Raw genomic sequence first — 21,861 nt, 5'->3', positions numbered from 1 at the left:
ATTTTAAGAGTGTTTGAGGAAACGTCCTATGTGGGGTTGAGAAAAATATTCTATTCAGACAACAGAACTAACTCATCTATGAATGTTCATGTTTAAATCAAAGGTTTTGGAGAAACTGTGGAAGGTAGCTCAGGGTGACTGACTGAAACCTTGATTTACTGTGCGTATGTTTAGCGAGCGCATGTGTGAGAGACTGAAAAAGAGCGTGAGAGAGAGAGAGAGAGAGAGAGAGAGAGAGAGAGAGAGAGAGAGAGAGAGAGAGAGAGAGAGAGAGAGAGAGAGAGAGAGAGAGAGAGAGAGAGAGAGAGAGAGAGAGAGAGAGAGAGAGAGAGAGAGAGAGAGAGAGTCAAGGGGTGGGCATTCATTGCTGCCGCGGACCTGTCGCACGAGATATTTAGCATAAAGTCAGTTCCCCTCTGCATGGGGATCGAGCCTTCACTCTCCTCTGCAAACTTATGACAGGCAACACCGAGAGAGAGAAAGGGGAAACTGTCTCTTTTCATTTGCCCATCCTAAGGAACTTTCTACATGACGACTGCATCGTTTCAGAAAAGCAGCTAACACGCGTTGTACGCAAGAGTTGTACATTTTCCGAGGATTACCTCCACTAGACCGGGATTCATGTGAGTAGATGCATGACAAAAATCACTGTGGTGCTGATGCTCTCGTGCGATGGAGGAGCTGTGGGGATGTTGTCTCCTTCCAGTCTCTCAAAAATATACCTGTCGTGTCAGACTAAATAGATCCCAGCACATTTAGCTGATATGGCATGGTGCTCCAAAGCCGTAGAGATGAAGATCCGTTTTGATCGGCGACTGAGGAGAAACACAGGACGACCGAGCGTTTATCATCGGGCTGAAGTTGATGTGATGATGTCCGGATGTGCCGAAATGTACAAACCTCAGTACAACATGTAGGCTAGGCTAATCTTTAACTTTAAAATATGCAATATCGTGTCGGGTCATGCTTTCTTAATATTATACGGTTAGCCTATATATTGATTTATTAGACAATATTTTAAATAATAACCCTAGATGATCAGAAGCAATTTTTTAACTTGATATCACAATCCCTTTCATTAAGAAAAAAATCAAAAGTTTCTATGATATCTGCATTTGGGATAATTTTGATTTAAACCCTGTTTTTTTATTTTTATTATTAATTGTTTTCAGTTAATATGCTGGCTTGTGGGATGCTTTAGATAATGTTTTAAAGTAGTTGTATGTTAAACTAAAAGCTTACATTGATTGTGAGTTAAGTTAGCCGATTTGTGCCTTCAGATAAATTTAATTGAATTGGCGGCGGTTTGTAAAACTTTTGTTAGCCTACATCTTTTTTGACAATTGTGTTTAACTCGCATTGTATTACAAAAACTACATTTGTAGCCTAATAAAACCTCAATATCTTTGAATTTCTCTTTTTATATTGCTGCATATCATTTAACGTTTTTCCGGGATTGCTAGGCTATAGCCTATCTATAGTCAAAATATTAATGCATTTAGCCTATACAAACTGATTGTGCTCCAAACCCAAGATACCCGCGCGCACTGAGCTCAGTTATTTCTTATAAAAACGAATAAAACAAATATTCAGATAATATTTTAAAACAGCTCGGTTTATAAAATTGGAATAAAGGAACAATGGCATGCAGCAATTTCTACATATAGGCTACATTAGCCTAGCTTCAGCCAGGGTTTGGGGGCATTTCTGAAAATGTAAAATAGCCTATAAAAATACTCAAGCAAACGCACCTGTTTATCTAAATTTACATGCGGCCAAATAGTCAAACAAGATTGACCGAAACATTTTTGCCGGTGTATCAAAATACAAAAAATAATCGGAATATAGGCTCCATTTCGTGTATACTGTTTATTTAGTCTAAGTTGTATTTTATTTCAGTAGGCTATAGCCTATATAGGCCTAGTTCTCTTGTTTATGACGAATGCTTGTTTTTATTTCAACGATTTTTTTAATATAGCTACAACAAGCGTTCAAAAGCCAATCATAACCGCTAAATATCGTTTAAAACAAAATAGCTAAAAACAACAACAATCAAAACAGTTCATATGTGTGTGGTTAAACCACACAGGCAGAACAATGCGTGACGCTTGTGTTTGGTCATGTCTTCTCATGTTGCTTTCAGTGGGGATATAATAGCCTATACACAAACACAAACAAGCCTGTGTACTTCGGCTTCAGCTGAGGCCATATCACTGTAAAAAAACAACAACTATATGATCAATAAGTTATGACAACATAGCCTATGTTTTTACATTGCTTTAACTCATCAAAATAAGTTACGCAATTTGCAACTTTTTTTTATGTTATAACATTAAACTATTTTTTAAGTCAGTTTAGCCTACTTTAAATTGAAAATCCAAGTTTATTATAGCCTAAGCCTTTACTTTCTTCACATTTTGCTAACAAACAAATATCAAGAATATTTGTTAATGTTATAATTTCAATACCAAAAACATTAGTATCTCAGTCGAATGGCGCGTGCGTACCGCGTAATGTAGCCTAATAAAAACACGCCCGATCTTATATAGTGAGTGAGATGAGCATCTCCTACACGGATATTCGGAGCTGTGCGTGCAGGAAAAGCCGCGCTTTGACATACACAGCCAAATGCAAATGGATGTTAGGAGGGGAGAAATTAACATCTACAAACATTGGGTAGAAATTCCATCTGCCGCCGGCTCGAGTGGGCCCTTAATAAGTTCTCAGACAGCAAAGTGACACACATCTTAATCAACTCTTAATCCAAGGAATTAATTCTAAACGCGTTTATGAATAATTCCTGAGATAATGCGGCAGCCCGTGGAAATGTATGCTGTCTGCCTCTGTCGAACCAACAGATGGACCCAGCAATCTTCTGAAAAACGAGAGGATTTACCTCTATTATCTCTTCTCTTATTAGATATATATATTTTAATGAGATCGATGTCGTGTATATAAATAAACTGCCTCCTCACTGGGAAGAATTCCCTGAGCCATGTCAGTACCGATATCTCAAAGGCAGCATAAATTTCCCAACAAATGGTGTGTGCCACCGAAGAGATACATAAAGTTTGAGCCAAACTTTATTTCACAGAAAATGTAGCCTATAAAATTATTAGTGCATTTTAGCCTTTTAACAATTTGAAAATAAAACAAAACTTTTGAACATTAATTTGAACAATTGATTATATAGCCTAAGATAGACAAGGTCAGAAAAGCCAGGTCACTTTCCCATTTGGTCTCTCCAATTTTTTTTTACATTTAAGAAATCTATCAGCCTTGTTGGCCCACAATCCTTAGAGGACCCTTGATAGAGTTTGAAATGTAATAATGTCACAAGTCCTGGCTGGGGTGGGGGGTTTCATTGACACCTTTCTCTGGATGAAATAACCAGCTTATGTCATTGGGAACAAAGCTATAGCAAAAGAAACAGCATCTGAAGTTGTAATTCTGCTTTCTCGTGATAGCCTCCTAAACCAGCTGCATTTACAAGGCAAGTTACCTCAATTGTTTATTAGATTAAAGATAAAAGTGACTATGAGGATATTGTATCTTAAAAATTGATAAATTTGTTTAATAAATAAAGTGGAGTTAGAAAGTAAAAGAGAATCTTGATTAATGAATGAATGCTAATTGGTTTATTTCATTTATAGGCCAAATTACACCACAGACAGCGCAAGACAAAAATATGTCAAATCAAATGGCATGCTGTCCTGTGCACACTACAACAAATCATTATGTTTTAACAGGACACCCTGCTTTGTTATCCAAATGTTTGTTCTTAAGGATTTGTTGTATTATATCTAGGCCTCTAAGCCTTGTTATCTGGTTACAAAACCTAATTAGGGACTCTGAAAAAGGCATCATAAGTAGGCTAAACAGTGCTTTGGTAGAAAAAGTTCATAATCAGTGATACTAACATGTTGGTTTGTTATTTATCACCACTGATAATCTCCCCAGAGCAGGCTCTGTCACCTCATGAATACTGATCACTTCCTGAATTTTCACTATGCACTTGTTTGTTTCTTCTAATGGATGGAGGATTCCAAGCCATTATTGATTGCGCATGACTATAAGAAAGAAAGATGAATTATGCTCTTCCATTTATCATAATCATGAATATATTTAGCAAAAAGTTAAAACATTCCACTAACTGATTAAATTAGATTACTGGACCGTAATGAGACGCTATTGTTAATTACTCATAAGTTCTAATGATGGAAAAGTCGGTCATCACCACCAATGTTATATAACATTGAGAAATGGCTGATTTGCAAACTTGTCCGTATGGAGCTGTCGGATATGGTGCTGAGCTAAGGTCAAAACTTTCCCTAAACCCCTCAGCAAGTTTATGGATATGGATCTGAAAAGTTATTAAGCATAGGCTATTTATTATTTTAAAAGCATCACTTAAACCATGGTAGCCTACACACATTACAATGTCACTGAATGAAGAATGTGGCGATAGAAAACAAGGGCGCTCATTTAGCTTGTTCTTTTGATAAAAAAAATGTTTATTAAAACTTATCGCAGAGTCAGAATAATATATGTGAAATCAATAAACCTCTAATTTAAAAAAAATATATTATCTTTTTATAGCAATTAGTTGTGTTAATCAAAGTAGGCCCATATTATGCATTGTGATCTGTCATAAATGCAGTCTTGTCATGTGGCATGCGCAGATATCGTTCTAAATTAATTGTTTAACCCTACTTATATTTTTTCGTAGCCTATATAGTAGATTCTAATTGAATGCAAGTATATTTATTGCCCTTTCATCTCCGTGAAAGCAAGGAGAAAGATCTGCTGAAGTTGCACAAGTCATAGTTGTCCGATTCGTTCGTTTATTACAAATGTTTTGATAACGATGATTTTGGAAACGTCGAAATTTACGAAGTACGCGCTCTTTGGAAAAATGTATGAGACCCATTGGCTAAACTATATGTTAATATGAAATATATTTGCGTAATCTTTAACTGGTAAAAATGTTTTCCATATAGGCTATTTGATTGATGTTGGAAAATGAGAAACCATAGGCTATGTGTTTTGTGTGTGTTCATCATTACATATATTAATTTAAGACGGCAATAGAAAAGAATTCAATCAAGAGAATAGGCTATTTTGGAGTTCTAAGATGTGAAGAAAAATGAGAATGTAGGCCTAATTATTATTTTATTTTTATTTTAAGTGTGAATCTCGTTTCATTTACGAGGTTAGGCTATCAGTCAAACCTTCACACCTCTAACAGTCTACGAATCCTTCAAGAGAGGTGAAACCCAGCAGGAAATAAAAAGAGAGGAAATCACATGTTTTGTCGTTTAGTTCCGTAAACTCTCGTCGGCGCGCGAGTTTCTGCGCCGTTGGCTTCATCCAGTCACATAACAGATTCCAAAGAGAGTGATTATGTTTCTATATCTCTGGGGTGTAGCTGCTGTCACATAAATAAACGAGATGTTATTTTAAGCTCTATTACGAGGCTGCTATTTAAAGCTTTTGGTTCACGTAATTTTGAACTTTGATTGATCGGTGTCTAGTCCAAAACGTTTTCAGACGTAAAGAGTGCTATACAGTAGCCGGCCTAGTAAACGGATGAACCCTACCTGGCAACTTGGAGATTTGCAACACAAAGCAAATGAGCTGGCTTTTATTACTACATCTCATTTGATATGATGAAACATGCAAATAAGTGTTCATTTTCACTTCTTATTGCACATTCGGTTTAATAGCTTTTCAGATTTTTTTCGCAGGGGTTTATTTATTTAGGTTTATGTCTTATTTTGGGGGGTTCGATTTTTTTTTTTTTCATCTCTGTTTCGCTTGTAGCCTACTACTTTTTGCGCAGGAAAATATTATCAAAAGCAATTAACAATAAAAATAGGCCTAAAAAGGCCTGGCTATTTAGCGAAAGCATTGACAAAATCATTGTTTAGTTTATATACCTCATTTAACTTAATTAAAATACTATAACGTTTGTTTAAAATCTGTGTATCTGAGTGTAAAAACATTTTTCATCATTATGCCGTACAGCTTTAAAAACATCTTTGTTTCCATCCTTTTAACCCAACATTGCAATCATTTCTATTCTGTTAAATTACTCAATTTTCTTCATCATAAATAATATCCAAGGTTGTTGAAACATTGTAATGAACTTGTCGCTGCAGGTTGTGACTTTGCCACCAACTTTTAATGCAGCAATTCAACTTTTTGAATTGCTACATTATTAAAATTATGAATTTCATCACGTTCATCCTGTATTTTGTGGTAACACTTTATTTTAATGCGTTTAATTATGTTACATGTATTTACTATTGTAATAAAATTAGGCATAATTACATGCAACTAACCCTAAACCAAACCCTGATCCTAGCCCTACAGTAAGTAGCCTATGTTGTTAATTATCACTCCACTTAAATGTATAATTACGGTGTAACCCACTTTTTTGATAGACTATCCCTAAGCGACACTGATCAGTCGTGAAAATAGCATAGGTCTGTTTAAGGAAATCTAACAAGCACATAACAAATGTAAGACATAATTTGTGTCTTTTATTTCATTGTATAAGTCAGAATGAGCTGCGTCCCATGCAGTGAATCTGAGCAAACAATGCAGTCTCGTGTGTATTAGCTTGAGCTTGTGTATATGGTATCAGCATTCATGTAAATATGACCCTGTGCTGTTCACAGAGCCTGGCAGTCGAGGTGATGGATTTTAACCTTCTGGCGGACAGTGAGGCCCGTAGCCCGGCACTGTCTCTGTCTGACTCCGGGACTCCTCAGCACGAGCCGGGATGCAAAGGCCAGGACAACAGTGGTCAGTAGAATGTTTAATCATCAATACACAAAAATCCATTCACGCGTAGGCTACTTAATTTTAATGTAAAATCTGTTTATTTTATACTATATAGGCCTAATATGTACAGAATTTGCTATCTTGTTTTCTATTAATCGGAACGCAAACCCTCATATTTCAGTGTTCAAAATTCAGTGCATGATTTAATGTGTACCTGAGCACGTTCTGTTGGGTATTTATGACACACTGCTTGCAGGTTGAATTGGGCTAATGCAGCTCCGCATCTTTTGGTTGTAGTTTTGAATAATCTTGGGTCATTTGAATCCACCTTTTACAGACAGTCTTTCTATAGCACTGCGTAGCTATAGGCTAGGCTACTGATGACAGTCGCCATTTGAAGGAGAACATCCCGGCTAGCCAGTCACGTGCTGAAGGAACGGTGCATAAATTATTCATTCCTGTGCCTCAAATTTGGTATCCAAATGACAGTCAGTAGGCCAATGCGAATAAACCTAAACACCTGCGAAAAGAGCAAAAGGTCTGAAGACGATATGCACACCATTGCACGACAGAAGATTATGTAGGCCTAATCCTAAACAAACTAATAAAAGCGTCTATGTAGCTATTGTTGCTTAAATTAGCTACATTACACTTATCAAGCCTGACGCGTTACAGTTTTACAGTGTCCGCGCGCAGGCAGTTGCAAAAATTAGGTTAAATGTAACCTAAAAATGCAAAGCGATTTGATTGTTTACGTGGTTTTTGTTGTTGTTGTTGGTTTGTTTACAATGTTGAATTGCTATATCCATAGGGGAGGTGTAGCGATTACACTGAAAACTGCCAAACGTGTGTCTGTATTCGCACAGCATTTTAAGTTGTATTCCAATTTCCATCAGCAGATAATAAGTCTAAATATCCCTAACCGGAAAAATCGGCCCAGGTTGCTTGGTTATGGAAAGTTGATATTTTTTTTTTAGAAATTCAAATCAAATTCAAACGGATAGCCAACGTTCTATAATAGAGCCTAAATAACGAAGAAGATATATTCTTCCGCCAAAATATATTTTTCCACTTATAGGATCAATTCAATAAAAATAAACACACACACATTATATTAAGCTGTTAAATTATTTATAGATGTTACGGTTTTATTTAGGCCTATTTTTTACTCTTTCAGAACAGAAGCATTATTTTTGGCAGGGGCGATAGGGTAGCATTTCTGAAAAGTGCATGCTTTGTAATAAAAAGATGTTAAATATTCATTAGGCTACACTGTATTTAATTGAATAGTTTGAAAATGTATTATTTGTATTATTATTATCACCATTGGCTATTGTTTTTAAGCAAAATGTGTTCATTTAAAAACATTGCAACAAACATGAAATTAAAGTCACTCTGAACAACATTGGGGATTAAAAAAATAATACTAAACAAGATATGAATTTTAGCCTACTATATTTAATTTCACGATTTTTTGGGGGGTGGCTATATGTTCACAATCACACAAAATAATGTTGAACGAATGGTAAACGTTTAATTTCAGTCAACAGCTTCTGACGGTAGGCTACTCATAAATCCATCTCGTTGATGGACAAAAATATTTCCGCGATATTATATTCAGACTAAACACCAACCTAATTACAACTGACGATAAATCTATGCATTTAAAGCGTTGACAGAAATACAACAAAGCGACTGATGAAAATGAGGGGTATCGGGATACTCTCATTAGCATAGGACACAATCCAAACCCAAATTTCGTTGATTACAATACATTAATTTAATTGAACACTTATTCAATTAATCTTATTATCTTCTTAAAATTATTATACTGTTGTTACTATTTTATTTTGGTGGGACTTGTGTTTAAGGTGCTGTTGTAAGAGTTAAAGGGTATCTGTGCACTGACAGATGGCAGCATGATGTCTTATTGGTTTTCCTAGAGGCCATGGAAAGCTTGCTGATTAGTTAGAACTGCTCCTAGAGAGTTAAGCTCTTGCCAAACAGCCCCAAACCTGCCCTGTCACTAATAGCTGATCCCAGGATTATGTGTCCGGCTAATTTAGCCCTTTCTGTGGGGTCTTCAATTTGCAGAACTCTACACCACAGAGGGAGGATTTTCATCACACATACAAAAAACACTTTGGGCCCTGCAGTTTATCTTGATCTTGCTTTCAAGGCAAACAGAAACTAAGGACCTTTGTGTTTAGCACTGTAAACCCAAATAAGTTGATAATCAGTTACATTAAATTTTTTAAGATTAAGTAAGCGTGATAATTGTGGGACTTAACCGTATATGTATCGGTTTAATTAATGCTTTTGCCTCTGACCCATACAGATACAGAGAAGTCCCATCAGAACCACACAGATGAGTCGAACCCAGAGGACGGCTCTCTAAAGAAAAAACAGCGCCGGCAAAGGACACACTTTACCAGCCAGCAGCTCCAGGAACTCGAAGCCACCTTTCAGAGAAACCGTTATCCTGACATGAGCACACGAGAGGAGATCGCTGTGTGGACCAACCTCACAGAAGCAAGAGTACGGGTACGTGTCCCTGACAAACTAAACCACTGCGGATAGGTAGGGCTCTATGCAGTGGTGGATTAAGACTCTTTGGTGCCCCTGGGCACTGACACCAAGAGTGATCCCCCATCCCCCATTCTGACGTCAACCCAACTTTCCAACCAAAATCCAGCAACGTCTGTCCGATGTCGGATGTTGACATCAGTCTGACGTTGGGTTCTGACGTCAACTTTCATTTCCAACCAAAATCCAACGTCTGTCCGATGTCGGATGTTGACATCAGTCTGACGTTGGGTTCTGACATCAACCCAACTTTAATTTTCAACTAAAATCCAACGTCTGTCCGATGTCGGATGTTGACGTCAGTCTGACGTTGGGTTCTGACGTCAACTTTCATTTCCAACCAAAATCCAACGTCTGTCCGATGTCGGATGTTGAGGTCAGTCTGAAGTCGGATTTTGACGTCAACCCAACTTTCGACACTGACACCTAGAGTAATTATTGTAAAAAAAAAAACGTATAAAATAATGAAAATAAGCACTTGCCCAGTTGCCCATATGGTTAATCCGTATATGGCTCTATGGGGTTCAAAAACAATTGTTGATGTAATAATCAAAATGACTGTGAGTGGACACGCTGACTGACAAAGATAAGAAGTTACACTCTGAGAAGAAAAGGTTATAAGGTTCTGTGACTGTCAGGTGCTTCATATATAGAACCTCTTAGAGGTTTCCATCATGGGGTCATACAGATTTTAATTCATTTAGTTTTAATAGATTTTTCATTTTAAATTTGACTTGCATTAAACAGCTCGTAAACATACTTTATCAGTAGAAAATTTTAAATAACTCACAATACATTAGTATAATGCAATCATTCAACCCCCTAAGTTGAAAGGTTTTATTGTTAATAAAGTTTATTGTTGTTTATTGAACAATGCACAAAATACTATTTTTAATTTTTATATGAAATATATATTTTCCAAAAAAGGTTTTACTCTAAAACTGTGAGAAAATCACAGCCATAAATCCAAACAACTTGTGTTGCAAATTTTAGGTTAATAACTTTCAGCTTTCAGTAAGATTTCGTTTGGGTGCAGTTCTCACTAGATGAAATTAGTTTCCCATTCATTTCCAAATGTGTCATTTTTGACCGTGAGGAGTAAAAGTGTGACTGGTTTTTTTTTCAGGACCGCCTTTTTGAATAATGTTCATGAATTTTTTTAAATGCCAAAACTGTACCATATGTCGTACCATTCAGATGAATTAAAAAAAAAAAAAAATGTAAAAAAATTTTTGTCAAAAATGTCTGAAGAGCATCAGTAGGTTAAGACATTTCTTCTTATATAAAACCTTTTTGGCATAAATGGCTCTTTAAAAATTGAGTCAGGAAACACTTTGAACATTTTTTCTGAGTGCTCACTATTCTGTCACTATGGTGCATTTGGATACTGTGTGTAATGGAAGGGCTTCCTTTTGAATCACGGGACATAAATTATAGTTATTATGGCCTGGGTTATTCCAGTATTTTCAGGAACACTTAAACACAAGACGTCGGCTTTGGTATTGGCTGTGGCATTTCTTCTGTTGCCAGAAAACTGCTATATTGAGATCGGTGATGTAACATGAACAATAGTTTGTTTAGAAGAACCTAGAAAAGGTTTGTGACCTTCTGTCCCAACAAAAAGCAGAAGTTTGATCGGTGAAGCACACAAAGAGAGCAGGTGGGCTTCCATTCTGATGGATGACAATACAATCGCTACCTCCTTGTCTGGCGCACATCTAATGGATCAAATTCACGTTGGCCAGAGGAAAGGTCACATAGCATACAGTCTTGGTTGTTATTTTGAAAGAACAACAGAGGTAGAGATACTCCTTTCCTAATGTCTATCAGTGGCCTCCTGAACTGTGCTTGTATGTCAGTAATCCCAGCTGGAACCTTATGTCACATATTCCGCATGCTTCTGCTGTCATTTTGATTTACGCAATTGATAGAGTATGTGCTCCTAATAAACACACAAACCCTAAATCATGGCCCTGACCTAATGCCAGCTTGACCCAGGATACTTTAAAAATGGACCACCATGACTGTGAAGGTTTCTTCTCCATTTGATGCGGCCACTGCTGGTTTTGAAATTGAAATACATTTTATTATCCGCAAGGGGAAATGTGTCTTGGACTCGAGGTGCATTTACATTGACAATACAGTACATTGGATCCATAAACAATAAATGCAACAATACACAATAACAATACAAAATAACCTCTTACATATATATGATCCATACATAGCGCTCAGTTTTTTTTCAATAAAATGAATGTACTATATTTTAGTTTGAAAATGTTTTATTTCATATTTTGTATTTTTAGGGGATTTTATGGTACTAAATTATATTTATGCAGTCCATTTATTACCCGTTAGCCACTTTTTTTGAGCATAGACCTGAAAATGAAATTTCCAACTTAAACTGTCATAAATCTTGAATGCTTTGGAGCACAGATGTAAACTTAAAAACTATTTTACATTTTTATATGAAATGTATATTCTCCAAAATATGTTTTACTATAAATATTTGTTTCCCATTTATTTCCAGTGTGGTCATTTTTGACCGCAAGGAGTAAAAGTGTGACTATTTTTCTCAGGGCCGTTTAATCTTTTCGAATCATGTCCATGATTTTTGCTTCATGTGCCAAAACCTTTACCAAGTTTCGTACCATTATATGCATGTATGCCAAAAATATAGAGAAGGAACACACCGATCATTGAACTATATTTGACATTCAGTTATTTTGGAAGGGCTTTAACACCATTGCCAAAGTGTCAGTGGAACATTCACAGAGAAGGGTATTCCCTCTCTCCCAATATAAACTGGTATCATTTACAGTATGCTGGATAAAATATGTCATTAAATATTCTCAAAAAACACAACTACAACACAAGCACAAATCCGGCAATGTACGATCACAGTGAGATTATTTTTGAAATATGTGGAGACAATCCTTCTCAGAAGTGATCAAGTATTAACTTGAGTCATAAAACCCATGATTGCTTGTATTTATCATATTTCTTTAAGTTACTAACTTCAAAAATATGTTATGAGGAAGGCGAAATAATTTGTCTCTACTTCTTATGGATGTTACTTTTAAAAGAAATGATTTACATATTGTATATAAAGGACGTTATTTACATTAATAAAACCTAATATTTAAAAGGAGCTCTTGTTTTCTTATTTTGCTTTACTAATTACAGTCGGTGAGCACTTTCACAGGGAAAAGATCGACAAGAAAACAGCTTTATAATTTCTCAGAGAGTTAAATGAAATATATTCATTTAAATTTTTCACATTAAAACTTTAATCCATCCAATATCCCCTAAAAATAGGATATAAAATTGACTAAATGTGAGGGAAGCTCTTTAATGACATTTCTCACTGGGGAAACTAAATTAGTTAAATAAATTAGTTTAATAAATGAAGCACTTAAATTCTGCCTGGCGGAACTTTTTTATTCTTTAAATCTCACGAGAAGGGCTGTTTAAGAAAATCTGAATATTAAAGTTCTGTTGAGCTCTTTCCTACATATTCTGTTAGAGTGATGGCATTCAAAGTTACATTTTTGGGTTACACTTTATTTTAAGGTGTCATTGTTACAGTGCAAGTATACATTTAAGCACTGAGTAATAATAATTAACTACATGTACTTACTAAAGGGTTAGTAGGATTAGGTTTTGACTTAGGGTTAGTTGCATGTAATTATGCATGATTTACTTATTACCACAGTAGCCACATGTAACGTGTAACAAGGACACTGTAAAATAAAGGGTAACACTTGTTACAAGAAATGTTACATGTACTTACCATAGTATTAACAGTAAATTATGCATAATTACATGCAACTAACCCTCAACCAAATCCTAATCCTATAGTAAGTGCATGTAGTATTACTCAGTTCTACTTAATATAATTACACTGTAACAATGACACCTTAAAATAAAGTGCAATCCATTGCCCTGAATTACACTGACAAATGATGTCCCGACTGTGGACAGTGCTAACTCTTCCTCGTTGTCTTTTAAACAGGTGTGGTTTAAAAACCGCCGCGCCAAATGGAGAAAGCGAGAGAGGAACCAGCAAGCCGAGCTGTGTAAGAATGGCTTCGGTGCCCAGTTCAACGGACTCATGCAGCCGTACGAAGACATGTACTCGGGCTATTCATACAACAACTGGGCAACTAAGAGCCTGGCCAGCAGCCCCTTATCAGCCAAAAGCTTTCCTTTCTTTAACTCCATGAATGTAAGCCCGCTGTCCTCCCAGCCAATGTTCTCCCCGCCCAGCTCCATCCCTTCCATGAACATGGCCTCCTCAATGGTGCCCTCGGCGGTGGCAGGGGTGCCGGGCTCAGGCCTCAATAACCTGGGAAACCTGAACAACCTGAACAGCCCCACCCTCAATTCTGCGGCGGTGTCAGCAGCCGCCTGCCCTTATGCCACCACGGCCAGCCCGTACATGTACAGAGACACCTGCAACTCCAGTCTGGCCAGCCTCAGGCTCAAGGCCAAACAGCACGCCAACTTCGCTTACCCGACCGTGCAGAACCCTGTGTCCAACTTAAGCCCCTGCCAGTATGCTGTGGACCGGCCAGTATGAAGTCCCGGCGTCCAGCGCTCGAAAAAACCCTGACCCGAACTTCAAGCCCTTGTCTAGCCAACCCCACATCTGACTCCAAGGCATTATCACCCCGCAATGAACTTGTTATGGTTGCTGAAAGGACAGAATAGGAATAAGCTTCAAGAGGAACGGAGCCTCACAATGGACCAGGCCTCAAAGAACTCGTGCGAAAACATGTCGAGACTTTGTCGCTGAACCGACCAACTGTTTAAAAGCTTTTGTCCGCTGCATGATTAGAGACAAAAGAGGACCTAAACACTTCCACTGCACTCACGGGAAGACCTTGCAAAAGCGAACAGAATACCTGCTCTCACCATTGGTACAGGCGAGGCGGTGTACATAACGGACTCTGTATTGTATGTGAGAAACATATCTTGGAAATGTAGTATTTTAATGAGAGGAGCATGTTCCTCACGAGCGGATGTACCTCCTCGCGGAATTTTAATCTTTGTTGTGAATTCCATTCGCCTAAGGTCAGAGGTCAAAGGTTGTTGTAAGATGACAAGACGAAACCTAGCAGTGAGTAGTTTCAGATGAAAAGAAAAAGAGGTACAGAAGAAAAAAAACTCTGAAAATTAGGACCTTTTTTTAAGAATTAACTAAAAAGCCATTGAGTAAATAGATTTGTGTGGTGTTCTAAAAAAAATGGAGTCTATGACTGTAATATAATGTATGTAAGAGTGCAGTTGTTATAAAACAAGCTTTTTCTGGTGTAGCCTGCTTTGTCTCATTAAAAATAAAATAAATGATTATTTGTTTTTATGAATAACCCATGCTTTGAAAGAAAATACCACTCGCTATCTGAATGATTCGATCGTGACATTGGCCTGGGGGGAAAACAGTGTTTTCGTGACACCATAGCAACGCAACCTCAGATCCATGGCAACATTATACAACAGAAGTGACAGCGCGGGAGACAGAGAGATATAGATGTTCCTATTGGCCTGTCACTGATCTGTTTGACCTACAGTCTTGGAGGGGCTTCCATCAAGCACCACTCACTATCCCGTAACGGGGGGAATTCTTGGTGCAGTGCCTTGTACTTCCGAGGGAATACTGCCAAGATTACTTAAGTGTATGAGAGGAATCCCTCCAGAGAGTCGCAATGGGGTATATTGCTCGGGTTTACAGCTCTGTCTATATATACAATAATGAATAAATATTCTCCCTCATCATATGAAATACAGGACAAAAACTTTTCTTTAACAAAATGACATTACACTACATTAGATAGCGCACAGTCACACACACACACACTGGGTTTCCATGTTTTATGTGGACTTTCCATAGTCATAATTATTTTTATACTGTACAAACTCTATACCCTACCCCTAAACCTACCCATCACAGAAAGCTCTGTATGATTTATAATGAAAAAAATGTAAGTGATCTCTGGTATTGCCACAACATAGGGAATACCACCTGAAACACACACACACACACTTCACTTATGTTAAAAAATACAGAATTTAATATATGGGACAACAACTTTTATTTGTCAGATTTTATTCCTGTCAACTGCCTTATTCTTTCTTTCTTTTTTTACCATGCATTATGTAGCCTACAGTGCGAGTAAAACCAGTTTGGATACATGCAAATATGATGTTTAGTGTAATAAAAACATTCAATGTAGTGAAATTAAACAATAGTGAGACAATGATATATAATTACAGCTTTCTGTCATGGTGGATCAGCTTTTGGGTGAGGCATCCTATTAAAATAAATCTTCTCACAAAGTAAAAGCAGTGGAGTCTGTCCATGTGAGGTAATGGTGTGCGCTCACACTGATGATCCACGCTCAGCACTCCAAATCAATATCTCACTGGAGGGTAAATATCCTCTGGTCCCTTATGTTTACCTCTCAAAACAGATATGGACTGAAAAGAAAACACATTTACAATGGACTTGACCTGCAATAATCCTGAAACCATATGCTATCAAAATCTGAGAATCCAATGCAAGTTCAAACATAGGAATGTTAGAATAGAATTTTTAAAATATCAATATGAACATATATTTATGAACCTGTCGGCATTTACATTGCATAATGCGTATCAATTTTGACATAGGGTATTTTTGTCCCGTGATGTGCTTATCACTTACTTATTGCAAGATCATTGATGTCACTTCCGAAAATTTGCAGAGTCGGTCCTCTAAGCAGCATGAAAAACAAAACTTTCATTCAAATTCTAAATGAATTATATAGCCTAGAAATCCCGCTCCCTTTATAATCCGTAAAAAGCCGTCACTTGTCTCGATACTAAAAAACTCGCGTTTTGACCAGTGAGAGGATTCTGGCTAAATTAAACGCCCCTGATTGGTTCCAGAGATCAACAAACATGTCTGTGATTGGCTACATTGCTCACCGCTGCAAAAACCCATTGTAAAATAGAAACATTTGACGTCCTCTAGAGTGTAAACACAAAGAGCTTTTGCCAAATCTGTTTCGTCAGTAGGCTATGATATTATTACAGTATCTTACGTTTGAGATATTTACAGTAGTCAAAATTTGAAGTGGATCAAAAAACATGAATTTATACATGAATTTTGAAAACAGTAGGCCTACCCGTTCTTGTCTTAGGACATTTGATGAACTTTTTTGATCCACTTCAAATGTTGACTACTGTATTTATCTCTGTCAGAAAGTCTCCATCTTAATCCAACCAAGCACTGCACCCAAACAATGACTCAAAGAGCATGTGGCTTTTATTTAAGCATGAGAGGCTCAATTACCTTGAAGTGAGACAAAAAAAACAACAACAACAACACCACATTTGGATACTTTCAGATCCATTCGGATAGGCATTGTTATTCTGTATTTGTCTCTTAAGACTCATTCACAGTTTTTTCCCACAGTTCACTAAATGAAATGATTACGTAACAGATCACACTTCTATTCAGTTTTCTGACGTTATATCATTTTCATGAAAGTGGATAAAGGTGCATAAATGAAGCTTGTGAAAATAGAGCTGGGGGTTTACAGATTTAACACAACTGTTGTCCATCTACATAAAATCGAATACTTTTGTTACTGTGAACTACCATTAAAGAACTACAGGAACAGAAAATCATCAAACTTGTAACACAAAGGCTGACTAATTTTGAAATAATGAAAAGCTTATTATTAACACTTACATAAAGACAGTCAGGATGGTATGGCATTTTATATCAAGAACAGCGGCCCCAATTGGATAATTGCATATACTGTTGGAGGTCGCTGGTTTAATTAGGTTTTGATCATTTTTTTCAGTCTGCGGTGCAGTGAATTCATGTCACGGGGCACTAAGACGAAATTAAAACTGAAAATTGGATAAACGTAATTGAAGCCTGAAACAGGTTGGCTTTGTTATAATAATTAGTATTGAAAATAAAAACAGACAGACAGATAGACTGAAGAAATGTCATGTCTTTTTATACTATGTTCCAACTGAGGATTAAAAAAATTAAAGTCTGCCAGGCTCACTCTCCAGACTTATTAACAAGACAAATTGATCAAAGACAGACGGAGCCGCTCTTGTCTCAATAATACTTGTTTCATGACCTGTTTGCACGACTTGGCAAATTATAAGTATATTTAATGAACGTTTGAAATCTGCCTGTAATTGTGAAAGTTCATCAATAAAATTTGACTTTGAAAATGAGACAACACTCTTCTACTCAATGGAATCTTTCTAAAAATGATCGGGTGCATTCTAATGATATCTTTGCATTTCTTTTGAGAAGTAAAATGAAACTATAAACTAAGTATTATCATTTGGAACAGAGATTATTTTACATTCACACTTAAAGGGAAACCTATTTGGAAGTGTGCTTCATTGCACTGAATGTGCACTTCATATCTTAAAAGTAGATTTTTAAAAACTTATACTTGAAAATAATATAATGTTAATTAAATAAATCACAAAAATGCACTTTATAATAATGTCAAATTAAAAGTTTTACTTTAAAGTACATTTGTTTTAATCTTTTTTGTGCTTTAACTTATTTTGATGTGTTTATTAACGTACTAAAGCACGTCAAGTACTTGAACATTATTTGATATTACTTTTAAAGTTAATATTTTTAAATGTACTAATTTGCAACCTATTACAAATGTGTTTAAATACAGAGAATTACATTAAAGTATATTTTAGTTTACCATAAATTCTTGTCAGTACATTGGGCGACACTTCAGCCATACTTCAAGGAAAATTGTGAAATTGCATATACTGTAAAAACAGTGTATAGTTATGACAACATGTTTTTACAATTTGCTTTAACTCATCAAAATACGTTAAGCAATTTTCAAACTTTTTATAAGTTATACTAGATTCAACTTATTTAATGTGAGTTTAAAGTAATTTAAGTTGAAATGACTTAAACATCCAAGTTGATTATACTTAAAGGCAGTAACTTTTTTTACGGCCCAAAAAATCCTAAAGTTAATTACATTTAGTATCAATTTAATCAATAATTCATTTTCATTTAATTACAATAGCATTACATTCAGTTAACACTAATATATACTGATATTTAAAGTATTGTGCTAGTATAGTTAGGATAGTTCGACCAAAAATTGTGTTCCACAATCCACAGTCATACATGTTTGTGTCACACTCTCAGAGACCACACCATCCCTCGCTGGCCTCCAGAGGGCACCATCACCCGAGTATTGATTCTCACACACCTGCCACCACTGATCACTCACGCACCTGCACCCTGTTATCTACCTGCATATAAGCCCCATTCACTTCTCAAACAGTGCGAAGTCTCGTTTCCTCTGTGAACATTCTGAGCGTTTATCCCTGTATCTCTGCCTGCCTGTGTTTGACCGCCGCTGATCTGTTTATCCCGTTGTCTGCTGCCTGCCTCTCGACCCTCTGCTTCGTCCCTGGATTCTCTTCTGCTCGCTGCCAGCCCTGACCCCTTGCCTGGACTCGATAAGTGTGAGCCTGATCTTCGATGTTTATCTTGCCCGTGTCTGACCTTTTTCCTGCTTACTACCCTTCTTAATAAAACGTTGCAAATGGACCTGACTGCCTCCGGTGATTCATCACAGAAGACTTCGCCACAACAAGGTTCAGCAACGATGTCTGCACTCACCGCAGCTTTCGCTGCCCAAGCGGATCAACTCGCCACTCATCACCACCAACTTAATCGTCTCACATCGGTAACTGAGGAATTGGTGAAAGCCATTCAAACCATGCAAAACCCCTCTCCACAACCAATACCACAACCAGCTCCCCGTGCCGCCGAAGCCCAACCCTCCGCGAGCGCGCACCCTCGCCTCGCACTTCCCGAGAAGTTTGATGGGGACCCAGGGAAATGCAAGGGCTTTATCCTGCAATGCACACTCATTATTGCCCAGCAACCCATGCTCTATTCCACTGAAACCAGTAAGATCGCCTTCGTTTGTTCTCTATTAACCGGAAGAGCACTGGACTGGATTACGGCAGTATGGCGAGCGGATGGTACAGCTTTTCCCACCTTCGAGACATTCCTTCAGCAGTTTCGAGAGGTTTTTGAACATTCTAAGGAGGGCAAAGGAGCAGGCGACCGACTTCTTGAACTCACCCAGGGTCGTTCCACGGCCGCTGAATATGCGCTCACTTTCAGAACCCTCGCCGCGCAGACGGATTGGACCAATGATTCATTAAAGGTGATGTTCCGAAGAGGATTGAGTCATGAATTACAAGCTGAATTAGCCTGCCGTGATGAGGGGAGAGAACTGGATCAGTTTATTCATCTGGCTATCCAGATCGACAACCTCATCCGATCTCGCCGTATGAGTCATCGTCCTGTATTTACCTCACGCCCTGTGGTTCCTCCCAGACTCGCTACCCACGCATCCTCTGACCACGTCGAGCCCATGCAGATAAACACCTCTCGCTTAACTCGGGAAGAAAAGGAACGGCGGAGGGGTCAAAACCTTTGTTTATATTGTGGCGAGGCGGGTCATTTCCGCATCAACTGTCCCATACGTCCTCCACTGAGAGATCTACGACCGGTGAGTCCCCCTGCTGAAACCCCTAACCCTGACTCTTGCATATCTGTGTCTCTTATACTCACAGTGAATGAGCGTCAAATTAACACCCATGCCTTGATTGACTCCGGCGCTGCCGGGAACTTTATGTCACAAGACTTTGTTCAACGACACAACATTGCTCTAACCCGTTGTTACTCTTGTCTCACAGTCGAGGCCATCGATGGAAGACCACTAGGCTCAGGTCGAGTAACCCATATCACCCAACACATCCACATGCGGACGGGAGCTCTTCACACTGAAACCATTCAGTTCTTCGTTCTTCAAACTTCTTACACACCAGTCATTCTGGGTCTACCCTGGCTCCGCAAGCACAATCCACACATTCAGTGGGGAACCGGTCAAATAATCCACTGGAGTAAATCCTGCTGCTCCACCTGTCTCACCTCTGTGACTCCTCTACCCGTTCGAAACATCACTGTTCCCCAGGAGGGGCCTGTCTCAGTTCACCTTCCAACCGAGTACCACGACCTAGCCGTAGCCTTCAGTAAGGTGAAGGCCTCCAAACTTCCACCGCACCGCAACAGCGACTGTGCCATCGATCTGGTTCCAGGCTCCACACCTCCCAAAGGCCGTATCTTCCCTCTCTCCCAACCTGAGAGTGAGGCCATGAGAAAATATATCGAGGAAGAGCTCGCAAAGGGCTTCATCCGACCCTCAACATCTCCAGCATCAGCTGGCTTTTTCTTTGTCAAAAAAAAAGACGGCGGTCTCCGACCTTGTATTGATTATCGGGCTCTCAATGACCAAACCATCAAATTCCACTACCCGCTCCCTCTGGTACCAGCAGCCCTGGAACTACTCCGCACGGCCAAGTTCTACACCAAGCTCGACTTACGCTGTGCCTACAATCTCATCCGCATTCGCGAGGGGGACGAGTGGAAAACAGCCTTTTCCACGTGCACAGGGCACTACGAATATCAGGTCATGCCGTTCGGGCTGTCTAACAGTCCTGCCGTGTTCCAATCATTCATCAACGACGTCTTTCGAGACATGCTCCATCGAACAGTCATCGTCTACATTGACGACATCTTGATTTATTCCAACACCCTGAAGGAACATATTCAACACGTCCGAACGGTCCTAGAACGCCTCATTCAACATCAGCTTTATGCCAAGATCGAGAAATGTGAGTTCCATCAGACCTCCACCGCGTTCTTGGGATACATCATCAGCCCTGAGGGCGTCGCCATGGATGAGGGCAAAGTTCGAGCTGTTCTTGAGTGGCCACGACCCAGCACTCTTAAGGAGCTACAACGCTTCCTCGGGTTTGCCAACTTCTACCGCCGCTTCATCCGTAACTTCAGCATTGTGGCAAACCCTTTGACATCTCTGATCAAGAAAAACACATCACGTCTTCCCTGGAATGAGTCAGCCACTCGTGCCTTAAATCAGTTGAAACAACTCTTCACGTCTGCTCCCATCTTGCACCATCCCAACCCCAACCTACCCTTCGTGGTGGAAGTGGATGCGTCGAGCACTGGCCTGGGCGCAGTATTATCCCAACGGCAGGGATCTCCACCCAAACTATACCCCTGTGCCTTCTACTCAAGAAAACTCAACGCCGCTGAGAGAAATTATGACGTGGGAGATCGCGAACTTCTGGCCATGAGGGCCGCCTTCAAGGAATGGCGACACTGGCTAGAAGGAGCCACTACTCCCTTCATCGTACTCACCGATCACAAGAACCTAGAATACCTCCGCACCGCCAAAAGGTTAAACCCCCGACAAGCCCGCTGGTCCCTCTTCTTCACCCGTTTTCAATTCACGGTCACCTACCGTCCAGGGTCTAGGAACACTAAGGCCGATGCCCTGTCCCGACTGTACGACCCAGAACCAGCCACCCAAGCTCCTGAAACCA

General features: G+C 38.7%; 1 protein-coding gene across 1 annotated transcript; it reads left to right on the top strand.

The window, feature by feature from the left end:
* Nucleotides 1–374: 374 nt before the first annotated feature.
* Nucleotides 375–14,747, top strand: pitx3 (paired-like homeodomain 3). The gene is made up of 4 exons (XM_056248186.1): nucleotides 375–623; nucleotides 6,684–6,810; nucleotides 9,128–9,333; nucleotides 13,391–14,747. Exons 2-4 carry the CDS (start codon nucleotides 6,702–6,704, stop codon nucleotides 13,955–13,957), a joined length of 882 nt encoding a protein of 293 aa, XP_056104161.1. The 5' UTR covers nucleotides 375–623; nucleotides 6,684–6,701; the 3' UTR covers nucleotides 13,958–14,747.
* Nucleotides 14,748–21,861: the final 7,114 nt, after the last annotated feature.

Source organism: Rhinichthys klamathensis, unplaced genomic scaffold, assembly GCF_029890125.1.
Source record: "Rhinichthys klamathensis goyatoka isolate OS25496 unplaced genomic scaffold, OSU_Roscu_1.1 h1tg000053l_1, whole genome shotgun sequence".
Lineage (NCBI taxonomy): Eukaryota > Metazoa > Chordata > Actinopteri > Cypriniformes > Leuciscidae > Rhinichthys > Rhinichthys klamathensis.
This window is presented reverse-complemented; position numbering and strand designations above follow the sequence as displayed.

Excerpts from the sequence above, each read along its gene's own strand:
- pitx3 (XM_056248186.1), top strand. The coding sequence starts at position 6,702 with ATGGATTTTAACCTTCTGGCGGACAGTGAGGCCCGTAGCCCGGCACTG. Across the intron at positions 6,811-9,127 it reads CAAAGGCCAGGACAACAGTG|ATACAGAGAAGTCCCATCAG; the intron begins GTCAGTAGAATG and ends TGACCCATACAG. Across the intron at positions 9,334-13,390 it reads TCACAGAAGCAAGAGTACGG|GTGTGGTTTAAAAACCGCCG; the intron begins GTACGTGTCCCT and ends TCTTTTAAACAG.